Consider the following 21,382-nt stretch of genomic DNA (forward strand, 5'->3'; position numbering starts at 1 on the left):
CTACTTTATTTACATATAAACACACATGGAGCACTGCAACCTGGCTCTCTCTGGCATCAGACAGCAAAAAGAAAAAGAACAAAGGATAATACTAATAATAATAATAATAATAATAATAATAATAATAATAATAATTTATTTATACCCTGCCCATCTGGCTGGGCCTCCCCAGCCACTCTGGGCGGCTTCCATAGAAACCAAAAATACAGTAAAATATCACACATTAGAAACTTCCCTGAACAGGGCTGCCTTAAGATGTCTTCTGAATGCCAGGTAGTTGTTTATTGCTTTGACATCTGCTAGAAGGGCGTTCCACAGGGCGGGCGCCACTACCGAGAAGGCCCTCTGCCTGGTTCCCTGTAGCGTTGCTTCTCGCAATGAGGGAACCGCCAGAAGGCCCTTGGCGCTGGACCTCAGCGTCCGGGCAGAATGATGAGGGTGGAGACAATATGATGGGGGTGGAGACAATAGTTCCACTTCATGGAACACAGTAACACAAACATCCTGTTTCCGTCACTTCCCACTCTGTGGAGTCAAAACATATACCGTTATGTGATAGACAAAAATCCCATGACCGCAATCATAGATCAGGAATTCTAACATCCTCCCCCAATTCATGCTCTGTTTTGCAGTCATCAGTGTAACTGCAACAACCATACAGATGCCATACACACAGTATACCCCGTATCACTTGTTCCACCCTTGGAACTACCTGCAACTGGATTAGCCTTGGGGGCCTTCCTGATGCCTCCGTCTCCCTGGCAGAATCCCAACACTTCTTTGCAGCTCCATTAACAAAACAGCAGCTGACCATCCACGTTATCTCTTGTCAAGTTATCAATAAAAGTGTCACTTGGATTTGAAAGTGCATTTTCCTTCTGGTGTTTTACAAACAGCAATGGTTTCCCTTGGGAGGTTAGCAGCAAGGTTGGACACCCGACCTTGGCTCAATCCAGAAGAAGAAATGAGAGCGGGGAAACTCTGGTCATCTCTCTCTGAGTGTGGAAGCTCCAGAGGTCGCAGAATTTGGTCCCCAAATCCATTCCTAGCAGTGCCACTGTGCTAAATCACAACTAACATTAACCACAGTTTTGGGTAAGGTTTTTATGTAGTGAGCAACCATGGTTAATGGACTATAGAAGCGTAAGGGGGAAGAGGGAAGTACAGGAATCCACATTGCGGCATGTCCTCTTAATGCTCAACTTCAGTTGAGCGTTACATGCAAACACAGTCATTGTCATTTACTGTTTTTCTTACGGTAATACTGCTTGCGTGGTCAGAAATCTAAAATCTGAGTTGTGTGTATTTCATAAATACTTCATTAAATGAAAAACTAAATTGATAATGAAGCATCTGAGCCCTTGGCATACAGGTACTTTTTTGAGATACAAAGCGAAGCGACGTTCATTATTCATTAGCAGTGTTTGTTTTCTTACCTTGATGTGGGCTTTGCGTTGCACAGGAAAAGTTCAGCTCATTGTTGTCTTCTGGTAATCTGTGTAATAAACAAATATAATTAGGCTGGGTCAGTTTCAGGGAGATTTATCACTTGCCTTGCAGTGAAGTTTTATCCTTTAAGCTGCTAGGAAGATGTAAATCTTAATTTGTTCCGGAGGTCCGTTCTTAACCTGAAACTGTTCTTAACCTGAAGCACCACTTTAGCTAATGGGGCCTCCCACTGCTGCCGCACCACGAGAACACAATTTCTGTTCTCATCCTAAAGCAAAGTTCTTAACCTGAAGCACTCTTTCTGGGTTAGCGGAGTCTGTAACCTGAAACGTATGTAACCCGAGGTACCACTGTATATAAAATGACAAAATACATGATAAAAGCAAGAACAAAACCCACAAACCAGTAAACCTCCCCCCCCCCCCGCAAAAAATAAAAAGTACATTTAAAGGGGTAGAAGATGTTAATCAGCCCAGACATTGAGGTCCAGCTCTAAGGGCCTTCTAGCAGTTCCCTCACTGTCAGAAGTGAGGTTACAGGGAAGCAGGCAGAGGGCCTTCTCTGTAGTGGCGCCCGCCCTGTGGAATGACCTCCCATCGGATGTCAAGGAAATAAGTAACTATACAACCTTTAGAAGACACCTGAAGGCAGCACTGTAGAGGCTGGTTTTTAATGTTTTATTATGCCTTGTATATACTGGAAGCTGCCCAGAGTGGCTGGGGCAACTGAGTCAGAGGTACAGGGTACAAATAATAAAATTATTATTATTATTATTATTATTATTATTATTATTATTATTATTATTAAAGGCCTGCTTGAAGAGTAACGTTTCCATCTGGCGCCTAAAGTTGTATAATGAAGGTGCCAGCTTGCCCCTTCATCCTTCTAAATCATGCCTGCCTTTGTCACTTTTCAAGGTATTAGGTGGATACCCAATTCGTATTCTCTCATCTCCCACCAGATGCCTAGTCCAACCATTAGGCTGCTTAAATCCTGTTGAAGTCGGTCGGATTTAAACAGCTTGGCTGTGCAGAAGCTTACAGCTTTTGTTTCGAGTAAAAGGAAGGAGAGGGGAAAACAAGCTTAGCTGTCCTACTTGCAACCCTGAAGTCGTATCTGTAGAGTCACAATAATACAGTGATTACTATATTGATCAAGAACCCGAGATTTTTATTTAATGAAAAACTAAGCCTGCAGTCACAAGAATTGGCTGTTCAGTTCGAAACCTGTGAAATTCAGCTCTTCCTCCTTCTATATTTATTTACACCCACTTTCTTGACCTGCATGTCTCTTGTACTTATTATCTTTTTCTTTGGCAGGAACTGGATATAAGGGCTTTCAGGAAAGGAAGTTGTTCTGGTGTTGTTCATCCTTACATTGTGCTCAGCCTGCCTGGAAGGTCTTTGTGAATTTTGATGAATCTGATGAGGACTCAGCTATACAGCTGCAAATAAAACATTGTGAATGTGTTGTAAAGTGCAGTACACAATTGTGCCATTAGATGGCAAAAGTGAGCTATGCCAAATTCAATATATCTTTCGAAATGTTTTTTTAAAAAAAAGCATTTTCACGTTTTTTAAAATATGTGTGTAGATTTAACCTCAAAGCAGCTAAAACAGAGATTTTAAGTGTGTGGTTGTTGCCTGTGTCTGTATAAAACAGGAAGGCTGTAGATTAAGGCTAGATATTACAGTTATAAGACTCTGGACTGAAACCAGCAGCCCCATATCTCCTCCCCTCGCAAAGGCAAGATGCTCAGAATGTGATGGGATGCCCTCATGCTGCAAAGTTGCCTTGCTGCTGATCTGCTTCATTGGTGACCATTTGTGGATAAGGAAGTGTAATAGTACGAGGGTGTTAAACCTTGAGTATCACTAGGTGTCATAGCTGTCAACTTTTCCCTTTTCTTGAGAGGAATCCTATTCAGAATAAGGAATTTCCCTTTAAAAAAGGGAAAAGTTGACAGCTATGCTAGGTGTTATGGAAAAGGAAGGGAGTGGGTTTCTGTTTTCAGCAGCAGCCCCCGGCACACATCTGCCATAACTTCTAGCTCCACTCTAATGCCTGCTCCAGAATTCTTGCTAGTTTTGAAATCAGTCTGGAATTCCCTTTGCATGTTTGGTACACCATTGCTGGGCGATATAACGGTGCATTGTTTGAAATAGGTTTGAAGTTCAGATCGCAACAACGGTTTCAGAATTTCTGAGCTGGCAATATATTAGCTCCCAAGCTGCTGCCAGCACAGTGCATTTTACTCCTGGACAGTGCTTTTTTTTCTTCTAAAAAATGTTTAGGGGTACTCTCATTTTCCTACTCATATTGAAATACTGTCCCTCAATAATGCCAAACTGAGATTCACAAAATGTTTAAGGGTATGCGTACTCCTGTGTCCCCCGAGAAAAAAGCACTGCTTGCACCTTGCAAGGGCGCACTATGCTTGCCCACTCCCTCCCTCCCTCTTTTATTTTATTTAACAATATATATATATTTAACAATATAATATATAATATATAATATATAATATATAAACAATATATATATATTTAACTACACACACACACACACACACACACACACACTTTTTAAAGAAAAAAGCCCTCTAAGCATTTTACATAACATAAGAGGAAAAAAAAATCATAAGAAATTGCTGATACAATCAACAGATTTCAAGAAGCTAAAAGATGTAAGAAAAGCATCACAATATAAAACCAAGTTGTTGTTTTTTAAAAAAATATAATTTTTTTAACATGTGTCTGGGGAGGCTTGCCTAAACATAGAAGCTTTTAACAGGTGTCGAACACAGTACAGTAAAGTCAGTTCCAGAAAATAGGTGCTGCCACACCAAAAGATTGATTTGTCGCAACTGCAGAAATGAACATAACGTAAGATGTGACAGTGCGTCTGCGCATGCGCTGGTCGCGTTTCACCACTTCTGCACATGTGTGTGACGTCATTTTGACCATCTGCGCATGCGTGAGCGGCAAAACCTGGAAGTAACGTGCTCCGTTACTTCCGGGTCGCCGCAGAGCGCAACGTGAACGCGCTCAACCTGAAGCGTATTTATCCTGAGGTATGACTGTACTATATTGCTGGTGGAACTTGACATGTCAGGGACATGTCATCACATGCACAGGACTATATCTCTAGTTCCTGGTTCCAGGAGATGCCCTCCTTAATTATCACTAGGAGGAGGATTCTACCCATATTTATAGCTACCTGAGCTGTTCAGTTTGCTTAGTTCTCGAAATATGTATCTTGACCCTTTATTTGCTTTTCAACCTATGAAAGGAAATGGTTCTACCCAGTAACTACTAGCTCTTCATTATGGCACTGTCAGGGGCTGGACTGAGGAGGCATGGTGGGAACACCCCCTCTTCCTGCAGCTTCCCGAGAAGAGGAGGACAGTATAGATTTAGAACAGCGGTTTGCAGAAGGTCATAGTTCAGAGGCTGCAGAGGGGAGAAGCTGGGGAATATTGGGAGAGGGACAGCAGGAAGAAGAAGGACCAGGAAAGGGACAGCTGACAGACTCAGTGTCTTTGGAAAGCATGCCCCCCCCAGTAGTAGAACAGAAAGCTCAGAGGCAGAAAACATAGATCAGCAGGGGTGACGTAGAATAGGAGGGACTGGGGGTGGGGGTGGGACTTTACTTGGAGCAACGCCATTATCTAAGAGAGACCGCATTCCTTCGTCTGTCTCTCTCTGTGAATATTGAATAAACTACTTGGTAAGAACTCTTCTTGTTTATCTGCTTCTTGACATCTCACCGTGGAAGGGATAATATTCCCTGACAGGCACACATAATCAGCAAAGATCTTAGATTGTTGTTAGCCGCCCTGAGCCCGGCTTTGGCTGGGGAGGGCGGGATATAAATAAAATTTATTATTATTATTATTATTATTATTATTATTATTATTATTATTAGATGTTCAATAAGCGACACACCATTTTCTAAAAGGAGTAAGGATGCAACGTTTATATAAGGTTAGCACCAACTAAGTTCTGCCAGAGTAGAACCTTTGAAATTAAATTACCCAAGTTTCTTTGTCTCTTACCGCACTGAATTTATTTGTTGGTAGCTACCATCTTGGTCATTTCAACCACCACTAAAATGGAAATATATACATACTATACAAGCTATACAAAATATACATAGAGACACCATTATAAGGCAGTATTAGTGCATATGCATATTAGAAAAAAACAAGCTGAGACAAATAAGTTTCTCAAATTCATTGGTGATCAGATCTTTACAGTCCACCATATTACCCTTAATGTACCTTCTCGGTTTTTGAGCAGCAGTCGCAAATCTTGCAATGTTGTGTGCCACAAAATTATCAAAGCCGGACAAAAAATACCTGATATTCACTTGGTTGTCCACTTCAAAGTTTGTTATGCTCATCAGTTTTGCTGGGTCTGCTCTAAGTAGAATTATTATTGGATACGACTCAAAAATTATACAAAGTGTACACTCCTAGGTAGTGTAAATGCTCTCTTTAGGTGTCAAATTTTAAACACATTTTAGTGGTTAGGTTAACCAAGAAGTTAGCAACATTGGTTCCTTCCTTCCTTTCCATTCATATATCATGTTTTCCTCCCAATTGCTCAAGTAAGCACACCTTGATCTCTTTGCTCCTCCTCTTTGTTTTACCCTCACACCAACTATTAGAGAAATAGTTACCCATTGTCAGCCAATGACTCTCACGCCTAGTCCAGAACTCAAAACGTTCCATAATGAAACCCAGCCAACTATTCTGGCTTTTTCTTTTCTTTGTTGCTGCTTTAAATAGCCTTGATTTGTATTGACCTGCTGCACTATGAACCTGTAATATCAAAGTTTCAAATGCATTTTTCTAGTTATGATTTCCACAAGCCGTTTTCTCAGCAAGATTCGTTTACCTTTCATCTTCCAGTATGTGTAACGGTGAAAATGATTATTCCTGACCTCTAGTGGAGTTTACCACAAATTACCATGTTATTACATAATTATGACAACCAATTGTTTTGTCTAACTTTACAAAAAAGATTTAATATGTCTAGGGTGAAAGAATGGATTTATTTATTACCATGCCATGGGCTGGGAGATGATCATTTATTGTGCATTTATCATCATAAGAGGCTGCTATAATAAAATATTCCCTCCTCTCTGATATTTGTTAAATTGGACCGTTTGACCCAATTATAAAAAAATTGTTTTTTTGTGCTTTGTTTTTTTCTTATTTAAGAATTTTGAATTTTATTTAGTGTGGTTTTTTTTAAAAAAAATAAAATAAAACCCCCTCATGAATGTATGTTTGTATGTATGTTTGTGCATATAATTTTCCAAGCAATTTCAGCAACATGCTTAGCATGTTCCTCCCTTTGTTTCCTCCCTTTGCCTCTGGCCAACAGGACTGGCCCATAATATTTTGTTGCCTGAGGTGGAAGAGTGTGAACAGTTAGAAAAAGATAATGGCTGCCTAGCAACTCCAGAGCAGCATAATGTGGATTTCTCTGAGCAGATGACTTCTGTAGGTCCACTGAAGGATTCTCCTTGGTTCTTGGTACAATCATCTACTCTAGGCTGTACCTGTCATGCTAGGCATATTAAGGTAAAGGTAAGGTAAGGTAAGGGACGCGGGTGGCGCTGTGAGTTACATCACAGAGCCCAAGACTTGCTGATCAGATGGTCGGCAGTTCGAATCCCCGTGACAGGGTGAGCTCCCATTGCTCGATCCCTGCTCTTGCCATCCTAGCAGTTCGAAAGCACATCAAAGTGCAAGTAGATAAATAGGTACTGCTCCGGCGGGATGGTAAACGGCGTTTCCGTGCACTGCTCTGGTTTGCCAGAAGTGGCTTGGTCATGCTGGTCCCATGACCTGGAAGCTGTACGCCGGCTCCCTCGGCCAATAAAGCAAGATGAGCGCTGCCACCCCAGAGTCGGTCACGACTGGACCTAATCGTCAGGGGTCCCTTTACCTTTACCTTTTAAGGTAAGGTAGGACATGGGTGGTACTGTGGTCTAAACCACTTAGCCTCTTGGGCTTGCTGATCAGAAGGTTGGTGATTCAAATCCCTGCGACGGGGTGAGCTCCCGTTGTTTGGTCCCAGCTCCTGCCAACCTAGCAGTTCGAAAGCACGCCAGTTCAAGTAGATAAATAGGTACCAATGCAGCGGAAAGGTAAACAGTGTTTCTGTGTGCTCTGGTCTCCATCACGGTGTTCCGTTGCACCAGAAGTGGTTTAGTCATGCTGGTCACATGACCTGGAAAGTTGTCTGTGGACAAATGCCAGATCCCTGAAGGTGAGATGAGTACCGCAACCCCATAGTCACCTTTGACTGGACTTAACCGTCTAGGGGTCCTTTACCCTAGGCATATTAAATGGAGCTTGTTGCCAGTAAGGATGTTTACTTTATACCCACTGAATTTAGTGAGGGTGACTTCCAAGTAGACTTGTATAGAAGTGTGCTATTGTGGAGAAGTAAAATTAAGGAAACACCGCTGGAACTTCTGCATTATAGTCACGGTGTTGTTAGTATGCTTGTTTGGTATGTGTGCCACTGTACATACCTGCAGACTAAGGCTGGCTAAGCCCTAAGGCACATTCAAAGCACAGTGTTTCCCTCAAAGAATTCTGGGTGCCATAGTTTGTTAAGAGGTACAGTGGTACCTCAGTTTAAGAACAGTCTGGTTTAAGAACAATTTGGTTTACAAACTCCACAAAACTGGAAATAGTGTCTTGGTTTGAGAACATTACCTTGCTCTAAGAATGGAATCTGAACGGTGGAAGGGCACCGGTAGTGGGAGGCCTCATTAGGGAAAGCGTGCCTCGTTTTAAGAATGGTTTTGGTTTAAGAATGGACTTCCAGAACAGATTACGTTCATAAACTGAGGTACCACTGTACTTAGAATTACATACCCTTCAACATTTCTCTGATAAAAATAGGGATGTTCTATTCTGTAATGATAATTTCACTATTCATACCCAACACATCTTACTAGGTTTCCCCGGCCACTCTGGGCAGCTTCCAACATATATAAAAACATAATGAAAAATTAAATATTAAAAATGACTTTCCTATACAGGATTGCCTTCAGACGGCTCGGGAGTCAAATAACCTCTAACATTTCTCCAACTCCATAACATCCAACATTTCTCTAATGAAAGCAGGGATATCTTATGAAAAAGCAGGACATTCCACGATCAAATCAGAAACCAGGACAGCTTCTCTAAATCAGGGACATGCCTGGAAAATAGGGACACTTGGAGGGTCTGGAATTGTATCTATATGAAGGGTATACTACAGTGTCCAGAATACTTTGAGGGAAAGAATGTGCTTTGAATGTGCTTTAAAGGTATATTGCATGCACAATTTGCGTCTGTGTGTTCAGAGACTAGCCTCTTCTGAAATAGAAAGGACTGGGGGGAATTAGATCAAATGTGCTAGGGGAAATGTCCCGGGTTCTATTCTGCAATCCTGGCTCTGTTGCCAGAGGAGGTGTTCTATGGATAGACAATGTCTATCCATAGAATCGGCTCATAAACTTAAGCACATTTAATTAAATGCACAGGATCACAGGCTGCATTAACTTTGGGTCAAAATCTGAGAAGCAGAGTGCCCTTGGACAGTGGTGGGGAGCAACAGAGACAAGATCAGAGCTTTCCCAAGAAGTGAGATTTATTGGGAGAGAAGAACAAAGTGGTCGTATAATAATTGACTGTGAAGGCTGTTCCAGAGAAGGGAAGGAGGGGTGGGGATGAGAAGTGATATGGCTGTCAGCTATGGAGGCTGTAATGTACAGTGGATTGCTTCAGGGAGGGGAAAGGAGGAGGTATAGTGGGAGTAGGATAGCTGGAGAGAGAGGGGAGGAGAGAGAGAGAGAGAGAGAGAGAGAGAGAGAGTTCCTTATGCTTTGTCTGTGCAGGAATCAGTAGCATTAGGATAAACTGAAAAATAAAGTAAAAAGGAGAGACTTCCTTCAATCTCAGCTAGTCTTCATGGCACACACTCTACTGTTAGCAGCAGTGAGGGAAAAGAAAATGCAGAGCTAGGCATCCAGAGTCAGTCAGGTTGATTTTTTTGTAGCAAGACTTCTCCGGGTGTCACCTAGAGTTCAAGGATCCGGAGGTTCAAAAGCAGGAACTCATCCAGGAATTCTAGAGGCCATACAAATAGAGTGTTTGCAAGCATGGCGCTAACAGTGGCATACTAAGTTGGGAAACGATTGCAAGACTGTGGAAAAGAGAATTCCCGCAAAGCAAAAACAGTCAATTTCACATAATTATTTCATCTCTAAAGAACGTTGTATTATTTCCGTGCACTGTAATTTAAGATGGATATGGACAAACAAGAGTGTGTCTAGAAGAAAAGGCCTAAAAGGGAGAAGGGCCTGGAGACTAAGGGTTTGTTCACACCGGAGTATGTTGTGGATTCACAGTTTGCTTGTGTTCTCATTAAGTGAACATCATCAGCATAACACCCACTGTGGAGAGCTGCAATTTCACACATTTTCTCCACTGAATTTGGATTTTCCCAATTGGGGGATAAGGGGAGAAATAAATGACCCCAAACTGCTGCACTGTGGTCAGTGGATGATTGGCATCAGGTCCCCTCCCCTCAATGAATGGATCAATCCTTCCCTTGTCCTTTCCATGTCCCGCACTCAATTACTTATAGTGTCATCCCGAGTTGTGAGTGCTGCTTTTATTTTTTTTTAAATAAAAAAGTGTTCACTCAGATTGACAAACAAAGAGGGGTGGGGGAAGGAGAAAAGCATTAAGAATAAATAAAAAATGCCCTTGCAGGTACAAGAAGAGGGAAAGAGAAAGGGGAGGGAAATAAGTGGCAATCTTTCATGTGAGCGACTCTAAATTGCACCCGGGGAAAAGACATGGAGCATTGCTGGTGAAGAGTTAAGACTGGGGAGAATCCCAAGGGGCTGAATGAGAGGCTTAGACTTTGGTCCTCAGACTGAAAGTTCCCTGCCCCTGAAGTAGCTCATAAAATCGAAAGTAGACCCCCCCCCCGATGTGTCTTGCTTTTTATTTGAATGTCTCAAAATGACAGCAGTGATTTTCCCCACATTTCAAAAAACCAACAACATACCTTTAAACAAAGTTTAGGCAATCCTTGCTGAGTTTATGAAGCCTCTATTTACCAGGGAGCTTGAATTTGAATTCCATTACTAAAAGCGCTGTGTAGTTTTTCCTGAACATTCTGTAAATGTTTTCTCTTGACAGATACACAAGCTCTCATTTCTATTTCTCTCCCTGCCAGCACACAAAACCTCTGTAGCACTGCGCAATCAGAATCAAGTTCAAGAAAGACCAAGATTAAAAATGGCAACAATACTGGAGGGCAGGATTTAACAAGAATATGGTACTGCAGGAGTTAGTACAGTCTGTGAAATGAATACAGTATCAGTTTTGACTGAATGCGGTCACAGATTTATTTGCTTATAGGTTGCCTTTTACATTTAAACCCCTCCCAAGGTGACTTCCTATATATAAATTCATGGTGTAAAACTAATAACCAATTTAAAACAATAAGAGGAACCCACAATACCTTTCAGGGGAATCCATTGCATAATCCTGCAAAGTTTTGGTTCCCCTGCCATAACACTTCCCAGTTTTCCATATTTTTAATTGCTGCCAGTCAATGAATCAATCAATCATAGACATGTTCAGTCTATGGCTGGCTATTGATTTGTTTATATACTGCTTCTAACAGACGTATCTTAAGCAATGTACAGTAAAATCAACACACAAGAAACAAAAGAGGTTGAAGAACAACTACTGTGTGAGTGCGTCTTACACACATTTCACTTGTGTGATTTCAACTATACACAGTTGCATAACTATTGTTCTTCAGTATCTTTGAAATTCTCCTTGGTATCCTTTCTAGTTTGTCAATGTCTGTCTTGGATTGCAGTAACTAAAAGGGGTAGTGTTTAAAGATGCCAACCTATTTTGTTAAATTCCTGCAGTTTTGTTTTAATAAGATGAGTCTATTCTATAAAGACAATTAAGAATAATGGAACATTTTGATACTGTTCACTGGCATCACCAATAGGTATGAGACTGATATTATTATTATTATTATTATTATTATTAATTTATTTAGATACGCTTGGAAGCATTGATCTTACAGGATTTATGAGTGTGGAAAATGCACCTTTTAGAGTGTTCTCAGTATGATGTGTAAAGGTTGAGGGTATTTTGTGTGAAAGTGAAAAGCCAGTTTAATTTAGAACAATTTTTTGTTGTGGTGGTGGTGATTATCCCGTTGTATGTGCTATTGAGGCTCACAAGGAACGTAGGCAGCATGTGGTGAAGCCAAGTAAAAAAAGATAATGCCCAGTTGAGATAAGCAAGGTTGAGTCACAGTAGGCCATGTCAGGTTCATCTGGTAAGGTGTAGTTTAGCCTTTCTCAGACTTGGGTTCCTGTGTTATTGGACTACAACTCCCATCATTCCTCGTCAGCATAGCCAGTTGTAAGGGATTATGGGAGTTGTAGTTTAATAACTTATGGGGACTCAAGGTTGAGTAAGGCTGGTGTAGAAAGTCAAAGCAGGCCAGGCTGGGAAAGTATGGTCAAAAGTTTGCTTAACAAAAAACAGGACCTTGGATAGCTCCAAGTGAGCCCTGCTAGCTGAAGTTCCCTTCTATTAAAATAGCTTTGGGAAGATGTTGGCTCATCCAGGAATGAAACAGAACCAAAACTTTCTGTCAACCTGAGCCTTCTGACAAGACCTGTAACATGGTTGGCTTGGCTACCCCTAGAACAGCAGGCTGGTTAGTTAAACGGCCCTTGCCTGATTTTGCAGAAAGCTATTCCCAGCCCTGCCCAACCCAAGGCCCCTCCTGGAGACCATCTGCTTCAGTTCCAGCCCCAAATCAATTCAGGGGTAGGGCCAATGCTTAACTAAGATGCTAATTAAATGTATGGTTGGAAGAAATGCGCCTCCTTCACCCCCGACGAAGAGCAGGAGGGTTCAACTCTGTGCAGGGTGCTTCTTCGCAAATGCCTTCCCCACAGGAAAGGTGCTTGTTAAGAAAGTATGCCCAGCAGGATGGAATTCCAACACTCCTTCCCCTACTATCTCCCTGCCAGGCCTCCTCACAGTCCACTCCCTAGGCCCCGTTGCCATAGCAACCCCGCAGGCCTACCTCCATATGTGATGCAGCCACCACAGCAGGGCCAGGCTGTATTTGGGCTCTACCAGCCATAGCTCTCCACTTACTTCTTCCTGATCGGGATGCATTTTCACCAAGTTTTCCTGCAGCCCAATCTTAGGCCTGGATGGTTGCCATGGGAACAGGGCCTTGGAAGAGGCCACAAGGAGGCCTGGAGTGGGGATTATATAGGGCACTCATTCAAAAATGCCTTCCCTGTGCTGAGAGTCAAGTCCACACTTTATGTGGCAAGTGTTTTGTCCCCCCTGCTGGTTCAGCATAATGTGTGAACAGCGGCACATAAATACAGTAACTCAGAGCAGGGCTTTAGGTGTGGCTGCCTCTGTTCTGTGGGACAGCATCCCTGCTGACATACAAAAGGCACTCACTATTTGTACTTCCCAGAAATCATTGAAGACATCTTTATTTTGACAAGTTTTTTTCAGCTACGTGTAAAAAATCTCTGCTTATTCATTTTGTATTGTTCTTAACGCTATCTTTACTATTGCCTCTAAAAACCATTTTTAGCTTTTCATGGTATGTTTGTAAATCACCTTGACACATAGGTAATCACTGAATAATAAATTATATAATAATAATAGTACATTTGAAAATATTTAGCAGGAAGCCATGGGCTTCCAGGGATATGCACCAGGTTTTTTTTAAGGACAAACATCTGTGCTTTTGAGTTTGCTGCAGGAGAAACCATTGAATTTTGGCCAGTAGGATGGCCACATAAGGTTTGGGTCTGTGTTAAATGCAGACCTTGGGGAATACACCCCCCAAAAGTAGCTGAGCATTTATTGGTATTTGAAGACAGATGCTGTGAGAAAGACAAGAGCAACTGAATTCTTTCTCGGTTCATCAGTATTATATGCTAATATAGCAACTTGTCTTACTACAGAAGAGAGAATTCACTGCAATTTGGGGACAGAAATAAAAGAAGAGCTGCAAAAACAACATTGATTCCCGACTGCAGGGAGAAAGAAGGAAAAGTGGTATTAGAGATGCAGCCTTTTAAAGTAATTGTTTATTCTCTATGTTAGGCAGAATTGTTTTTGTTAGCTTGCCATTCATAAAGGAGCACATTCACAAGCAGATGATGAGCTTCAGCATTTTTCTCTCAAGAAAAAAACATATGTAATGTTTGCTACTATTTTTTCTTTCTTGCTTATGGAAATGTACGTTAAGCAAAATGACTAAAGTGTCATATTCTGTAAAGGACTGGAAGTTTAGCCTTCACAAAGGATCCCAGTGTGTATTATGGACAGACACATGTACAGACAGAGAGCCTTGCAAAAACTAGCTGGGTAATGAAAGTAAATAGTCTACATGCAGGGACTGGAGCTCCTTGTAGCAAGCAATTGCCATGAGGAATGGTTCCAACCATATTATCTCTTTCTTCTTAAACTGCCACCAAGAATATCTGTCAACAGCATGGGGGAAAACTTGTTGTGGTGTGGGCTTTGACTTGATGAGATGCTTACAAATTTAGTCAGCATATAAATTCTATTTCAGGTAGTGCATCAAGGACCTGGATTTCCAGTTCTAGTTTAGCCTTGACTATGACCCTTTGAGGAGGAAGAGAAACCTTAGTTTTCAAAAAAGAGAATTGGAAGTACAGTGAGGGGAGAAAGTATTTGATCCCCTGCTAAATTTGCCCATTTGCCCTCTGACAAAGAAATGACCAGTCCATAATTTTATTGGTAGGTTGACAGTTATTTTGTGTTGTCACCTTCTCACCAAGCTGCTTGGCAATAGTCTTGTAGCCCAGTCCAGCCTTGTGCAGGTCTACAGTCTTGTCCCTACAGTCTTGTCCAAGACACCCTTGGACAGCTCTTTGGTCTTGGTCACGGTGGCTACTTTGGAATATGCTGGTTTGATTGCTTCTGTTGACAGGTGTTTTTTGTACAGTTACTGTAATGAGCTGGGATTACAGGTAAGACCTCTCCCTTACAACAGGTGCTTCTAATCTCAGCTCGTTACATACAGCGAAGATACCAGGTAGCCTGACATCTGGCTGGTTGATAGGGGATCAAATACTTATTTCACTCATTATAATGCACATCAATTTCTGACATTTGTCTTCTGGGTTTCTGGGGGTTTTCCTGTTGTTATTCTGTCTCTTACAGCTACAATAAATCTACCATTAAAATTATGGACTGGTCATTTCTTCATCAGAGGGCAAACGTGCAAATTTAGCAGGGGATCAAATACTTTCCTCCCTCACTGTAGTATGATGAAGTCATTGATTCCCTTGGTGTATATCAGCCTATCCTAATCTGGTGCTCCCCAGATGTTTTAGACAGCAACTCCCACCATCCCTTTTTATTGGCAGTGCTTGGTGGGAGTTGTAATCCAAAAACATATGGAGATTACAGTGATGGGGTAGGGTGATGCACACCAGGAGAAACAAGCATGACGCCCTTTAGATGTTTTGGGCTACAACTTCCATCAGCTTCAACCAGCATTACCAAGGATGATAGGTGTTGTAGTCCATAAGATCAGGAGCACAGCATGTTTGCTACCCCTGGTGCACACCCACCTTTCCTTTGTCCCACTGCCACCTCTGGTCAAATAGGTTTTGCAGACATTTCAGAAACTCCCCCAAAACTGCAGAACCCTGTTTTCCAGGAGTGGCTATCATATTGCCTTCAAGATGCCAAAGAAAGCCATAGTCTGTCTCTAGCCTTGATCAGTAGAGCTCCCGATCAGTGTAGATTACTTTCTTCATAGGATTAATCTTCAGGATGAATTGGGTGATTGCCTCTTAGATGTAACCTGCACTGATAACAGGTTTCAGACATTGTTGCTGAACGGTTCTTGCATCCGGTCACTAGAAGCGGTGGAGAGCCATCAGGAATTCAAAGTGTAGCATTTTGTTGTTTGTGTTTCATTCCTGAGTCTGTTGAACACATTTTACTGGGCAGCGAAGAAAGATGTTAAGTCACAGTTTAATGCAGAGTTACGTGCAATCAGTCCATTGATTTTACTTAAAGGTGCGCCAGTGTTGGATGGCAGCCATAGATTGCAGCAAGATTACTTGCTAGTCTGCAGCTTGCTGGAAACGTTAAGAGCAAAGATGTTTCTTGATTAACCATAGAGACATTTCAGCTTATGTCCTCTCCACACAATGAGGTTGATTAGCATTAATTGCCCTTAGTGAACATGAAGAGGCAAGAGGCAGAAGTGCATTAGCTCTCCAATAACACTGAAAGTGGTGGGCACAATTTTTCTTGCTGCTGTCAGGGCCCTTTGTTAGCTTATTCAGCCCAGAACACTGGATGAGTGCATGGTGCTGTTTCGACTGTGTGCACAAAGGAGGGGGGGGCAGGCAAAACAACACTAAGCACTTGTTTCTGCTGGGCTTTCCACTCTTCCTCCCCCATGCCCATCTACCACCAACGGCCCTGTGGGAAGGTACAGGGAAGTGAGGGAAGCAGAGATGGATTCCCTACTCCTGTTCAAGCTGGACTCCCCTTTCTGACAATAGCATTTTACCAACAATTGCTCTGCAAGAGCAGGTAAATACATCAATCTCCTCCTGCTGGATGGTTCCTTCTCCTACCATCTATCTATCATCTACCATCTATCTATCATCTATCTATCTATCATCTATCTATCTATCTATCTATCTATCTATCTATCTATCTATATCTATCATCTATCTATCTATCATCTATCTATCTATCTATCTATCTATCATCTATCTCTATCAAATATCTCATCTAGCTATAGCTATCTATCTATCTATATCTATCATCTATCTATCTATCATCTATCCATCTATCATCATCATCATCATCATCTCTCTCTCTCTCTCTCTCTCTCTTATCACCAACGACTTGGTGGAAGTTGGTAGATAACAAAGGAAGCGGGTGAAGACAACATCCACCTGGTCCTAATGCAGCTAAACTCCCCACCATACACAGGGTCATTTACCACTAATTGCCTGGTGGGAAGGAGCCAGAAAGAAAGGGAGGAAGGTGAGGACAACATCAGACATGGATTCCTGCTGGTTCGGTTTTGTTTCAGGTATATTACTTTTAGTGTATCCATTTGATAAATGGTTTCAGGTGCTTTGAGCACTTCTGTCTAAATTGCAGGGGTATATAAACAATTAAATGAATCAAGGCTTAAATTTGTATGTTCTACATTGGATTGTTTAAAATCATTATGTTCTATTCCCCACCAACCAACAAAGTAAATTTTGCCTTTTTAAAAATCTGAACAACGCTTTCCCCACTTAAGAATGAAAACTCACACTGCTTTCATCCCCTCCCCGATCTTTTCATCCTTAGATGTATATCACCAACACGATAAAGGCCAGAGGAACAAGACTGGCAAAACCAGTCCTTTGCTTGAGTTTAATGTGCATGGCATTTCTTACTGGTATCAACAGAGTAGCAGAATATCGAAATCATTGGTCAGACGTGATAGCAGGATTTCTAGTTGGCATTTCTATAGCAGCATTTCTGGTAAGTACGGCTGCACGTGACTCTTTCTATGACTATGAGTTTGACTATGAATGGGTTCCTTACATGATTTATTCATCAGAATGCAGGCGGCATGCTTGAATAACAATCATTCATAAATATAAACAAATGCACAGTTAATGCTAATCCTGAGCTCAATATGTGCTCCAGCATGCACTTGGAACACATTCATATGAGAGATCACTGATTTCACTAGTTTAAATTGTTACATGCATTCATTCCTTTGCCTGCAATGAAAGTGTCTCCTCCACTGAGCTGTGTGCATCTGCAACTACTGGATCCCATATTTAAAATAATATGTTAGTTTTTAAAAGACGTTATTATCCAAACCTCACCATTCAATTCCAAATGAGTCCACTGTATTGGAAGACTTCAGCACAAATTGAGGCCCAGGCCAATGTGCGTTCATGTTTGTCAGCAATGTCACTAAATTATTGTCAGTGCAATGTGTTAACTGGCTTTCCTTTTTTTAAAAAAAGTTCAAAGTACCATACAGTCATTTAGAAAATGGCATTTTTGTTGCAGCCTTCTGACAATGTGGATCCACATTGCACAAGTTGAGTACGGAAAGTCACCATGTGCTGGAAGATATGCCACATTAATTACGGTAGTGGGCAATGTAGGCAGAGCTGCATTGCTAACCTGGTTTCCCAAAACAGCATGTCACTGCTGGCTGTTAAGAGGGAGGGGGGAGGTAGTCGGAAGCTTGATGTGGTTCAGGTGCAATAGTATGGGTGTTGGATTGGCTTCGCTGCTGTATCTGTGAGGAACTATCCACCGCCTTGTCTTTCACTCTTGATAACTGGCAGTGATGTGCAATGTTGGGAAACCGGGTTAGCAAGACCACACCAGCCACTACTGTTTATTTTATCTATGAGCTCTTGATGGTTAGACTATTCTGTTCAAAGAGTGCATGTTGATGGGTAAGTGCATATTGATAAGTGCATTAAGTTGATGTATAAGTGCATGTTGATGTCTGTTGAAAAAGAGTTAGAAAACACTCCAGAGGCAACTAAAAATGTCTATTTACAAGCAATTGTTGGTAGGCATCTAAAATGTCTATTTACAAGCAATTGTTGGTAAATTCAAGGAATGACAATGTACACTGGCATCTTCTTGATAATTAGCCTAAGCGTATTCTAGCTGTGTTTTTACAATGTTGTGCTTGTGCTGTAATCTCATTCATTATGGAAGAGTGATTTAATAATTAGCATTTCTATTGGAGGACATTGTACAGTTGATGTGGGTGTTCAGGATCCAATCTATTAAACTCTCTCATAATATCTGATTTCTTCCTTCTTTTTCTAGGTTGTGTGTGTGGTAAATAATTTTAGAGGTAGACAACCAGAACATGAACATTCTCACATGGACAATCTGGCTCAAATGCCTATGATCAGCCTCCCTCGAGTAGAGAGTCCTTTAGAAAAGGTAATGGATGCTCTTCTTGAATTTGAAATGTCACTTCCTTTCTAAATTCTGGCGACACAAAAGGAGAACTTCTGATTCATAGCCACAAGCTACCATTCACCGAATGCTAGGACAACTGCAGACTTGGGATAGCAAGGGAAATTTTGTATATAATACCAAGCCGGTATTTAGTGCAGGGGTGGAGAACCTAAGGAACATGGGCTTTCTGTCTAGCCCTTGGGAGTCTTCTGTGGCCACACCCTCTTCCCAGGCCACACCCACTCTCTCCAGGCCACACCCTCACTTTGATCATGCCTGTTGCTCGTCTTAATGGGAGATGGAGAAGTGTGTGTGTAGAAATCCCAGACTTCTGCATGGCTGGAAAATAACCTAGTGTATAAAGTAAGAGTCACATCCATTGGCTTTCCCACTTTTGTATCCAGTTCCTGCCCACCAGCTGGTTGCCCTTGAGGGAACGTGGACCTTGGATTGAAAAATGTTACCCACCCTGCTCCCCAGGTTTTGTGCTCTGTGCATGAGTGGCATCAAGTCTTGGGTTTCCACACTTTTCTCTCCTCCTTTGGCAAACCCGGAGGGGTGAATCAGAAGCACCATGTTGTGATTTAAAATGGCCTAGAAGTCTTTGGAACTCAGGGGAGCTGTAAATATTTTAAACAAAGGTTTGCTCACACAAGACAACTTCACACCACTGTGTATGATCCAGCCTCCCTCCAACTGGTCTCTTCCAGATGTTTTGGACTCCGACTTCAAATATCCCAGATGCTTGGCCATCATGGCTGGGGCTCATGGGGGTCTGGAGGATACCAGGTTGTGGAAGGCTTGCTAAAACTATCTAGAATTCCCCTGAGTTCAGATGCAACCATGAATTATAGATCCTTTAAAACCCATATAAAAAGGTAAAGGGACCCCTGACCATTAGGTCCAGTCGTGGCCGACTCTGGGGTTGCAGCGCTCATCTCGCTTTACTGGCCAAGGGAGCTGGCATACACCTTCTGGGTCATGTGGCCAGCAGGACTAAGTCACTTCTGGCAAACCAGAGCAGTGCACGGAAATGCTGTTTACCTTCCCGCCAGAGTGGTACCTATTTATCTACTTGCACTTTGATGTGCTTTTGAACTGCTAAGTAGGCAGGAGCAGGGACCGAGCAATGGGAGCTCACCCTGTTGCGGGGATTTGAACCACCGACCTTCTGATTGGCAAGCTCTAGGCTCTGTGGTTTAACCCACAGTGCCACCCGCATCCCTTAAAACCCATATAGATGCTTTCAAAATCCTCTCACCATGCCAAGGTGGAGCTTATGGTTTCCCATTATAGGCAACGCAGGCATGGTAGCTTCACACTAAAATCCAGTAGAGGGTACCAAAGAACATCTTCATTGCTCCTCTCCCCTCAACATATTCTTTATATGTTTATTGAGAAGAAACATCTAGTGGAAGAAACTCAGGAAGTGAGTCAGCCAAGAGACATCTGCATGAAAGAGTAGAAGGTTCGGGATGATAGACAAGTCTTCCAGCAGTCTCCCCCACCCCCACTTCCCAGGCACAGAACTGCTAATGAAGTGAGCAGAATTTTGGTCTCTGGTAGGATTAGGTAATCAGGCATCACACTGCACTTCCTTTGATCAGGACCGCAGAACTGCGAATGGTTGGGAGTTATTATTACCTTGCCAAAGCAAGGGCTGGAAAGCCTGCAGCAATCACAGGTGATTCTAGGAGATGTCAGTCAGAATAAATAATACATGGGTATATTAGGCAGTAAGGAACATTTTTAGTTCCGAAAAGATGCCACATGGTTACATAATAGAAAGTCAGATTGTGTCAGAATGGCTTTTTGTGACAAAAGCAAGCACTGAAATGGATAATGAGGCAGGACAAAATGTTTTAGAAATATTAATTACCTTGAAAAAAGTTAGATTACCCCTTCTTTGCACAAATCTGTCATTATCCATTAACCTAGCATGTAATATCCAGCCCACTAGTGGTGGTCAGTCCTCCTATCATTTATTTACTTTTTAACTTTATACACAGTCTAGAGAACTAGAGAACATTTAGAGCATCTAGAGATGGTTTTATTACTGTTCATTATACTGCAAAATTCTACATTTAAATGTGCACCTGGAGTTTCTGCCAGGCACACTCACCAGGGAGTTGTGGGCAGTGAGTGGCATTCAGCTAAGTTTGACTCAGAGTGTATCTATTGGAATGAATGAACATGGCTAAATTAGGTCCATTAATTTCAGCGGCTCTTCTCTGAGTACAGATTCATTGAATACTAATCACTTTTCATAGACCCACAGGCAACTAGTCACACAAAACAACTTTTTGCCCCAAATGCGGATACACACTCCCGGTTTCCATCAAAAGAGGCACCCAGCCAGCACAAGAGAGCTCAGAAGATCAATACAGTGTAGGTGAGGTGTATATCTGTATTGCCAGTGTGCATGAGAAGCAGCTTGCCACCATGGAAGCTGCTGGGTTGCAGTGGCAATGCATGAAGTGGCTTAAAGAAAGAGATGAGAGTTGTTGTTCATTGCTATTGTTTTGCTTGTTTATTTTACCACGGCACTCAGTATCCTTGTCTTTGGGATATAACCCTGTGATTTCCCTGAAATTTGTGAGTGTTACAGATGATCAGGGACAAGTGTAAGAGCCTTTGTGTGTTTCATTGCCATCGGAGAATAAACAGATTTCTTCTTGGGATTCTTTGACACACCACTCAACGCAAAGATGCCTGAGACGCTTTGTCATAAGGAGGTCACCATCTCCTTTGCTCGAGCCAGCATTTGCTTGATGAATGTGCATCTTCTACACAAGCCATTCTGTTAGGCCTTTGCTAGATGTCAGAATGAAGCAA

General features: G+C 42.0%; 1 protein-coding gene and 1 long non-coding RNA gene across 2 annotated transcripts in view; one reads left to right on the forward strand and one right to left on the reverse strand.

Moving 5' to 3' along the window:
* Positions 1-13,104, reverse strand: part of LOC310846691 — a 28,019-nt gene extending 14,915 nt beyond the window's left edge. Inside the window, exons 1-2 of the long non-coding RNA XR_014565476.1 lie at positions 12,600-13,104; positions 1,437-1,495 (exon numbers count right to left, since the gene is read on the reverse strand). This is a non-coding gene — a long non-coding RNA (uncharacterized lncRNA). The remainder of the gene's footprint in view (positions 1-1,436; positions 1,496-12,599) is intronic.
* PLPPR5 (phospholipid phosphatase related 5) overlaps positions 1-21,382 on the forward strand; it is a 92,434-nt gene that overhangs the window by 54,977 nt on the left and 16,075 nt on the right. The window contains exons 4-5 of the mRNA XM_083743551.1: positions 16,907-17,083; positions 18,410-18,529. Coding sequence (XP_083599677.1) covers positions 16,907-17,083; positions 18,410-18,529 — 297 coding nt within the window. The remainder of the gene's footprint in view (positions 1-16,906; positions 17,084-18,409; positions 18,530-21,382) is intronic.

Source organism: Podarcis gaigeae (genome assembly GCF_964106915.1).
Source record: "Podarcis gaigeae genome assembly, chromosome: 6".
In the NCBI taxonomy this organism is placed as follows: Eukaryota; Metazoa; Chordata; class Lepidosauria; order Squamata; family Lacertidae; genus Podarcis; species Podarcis gaigeae.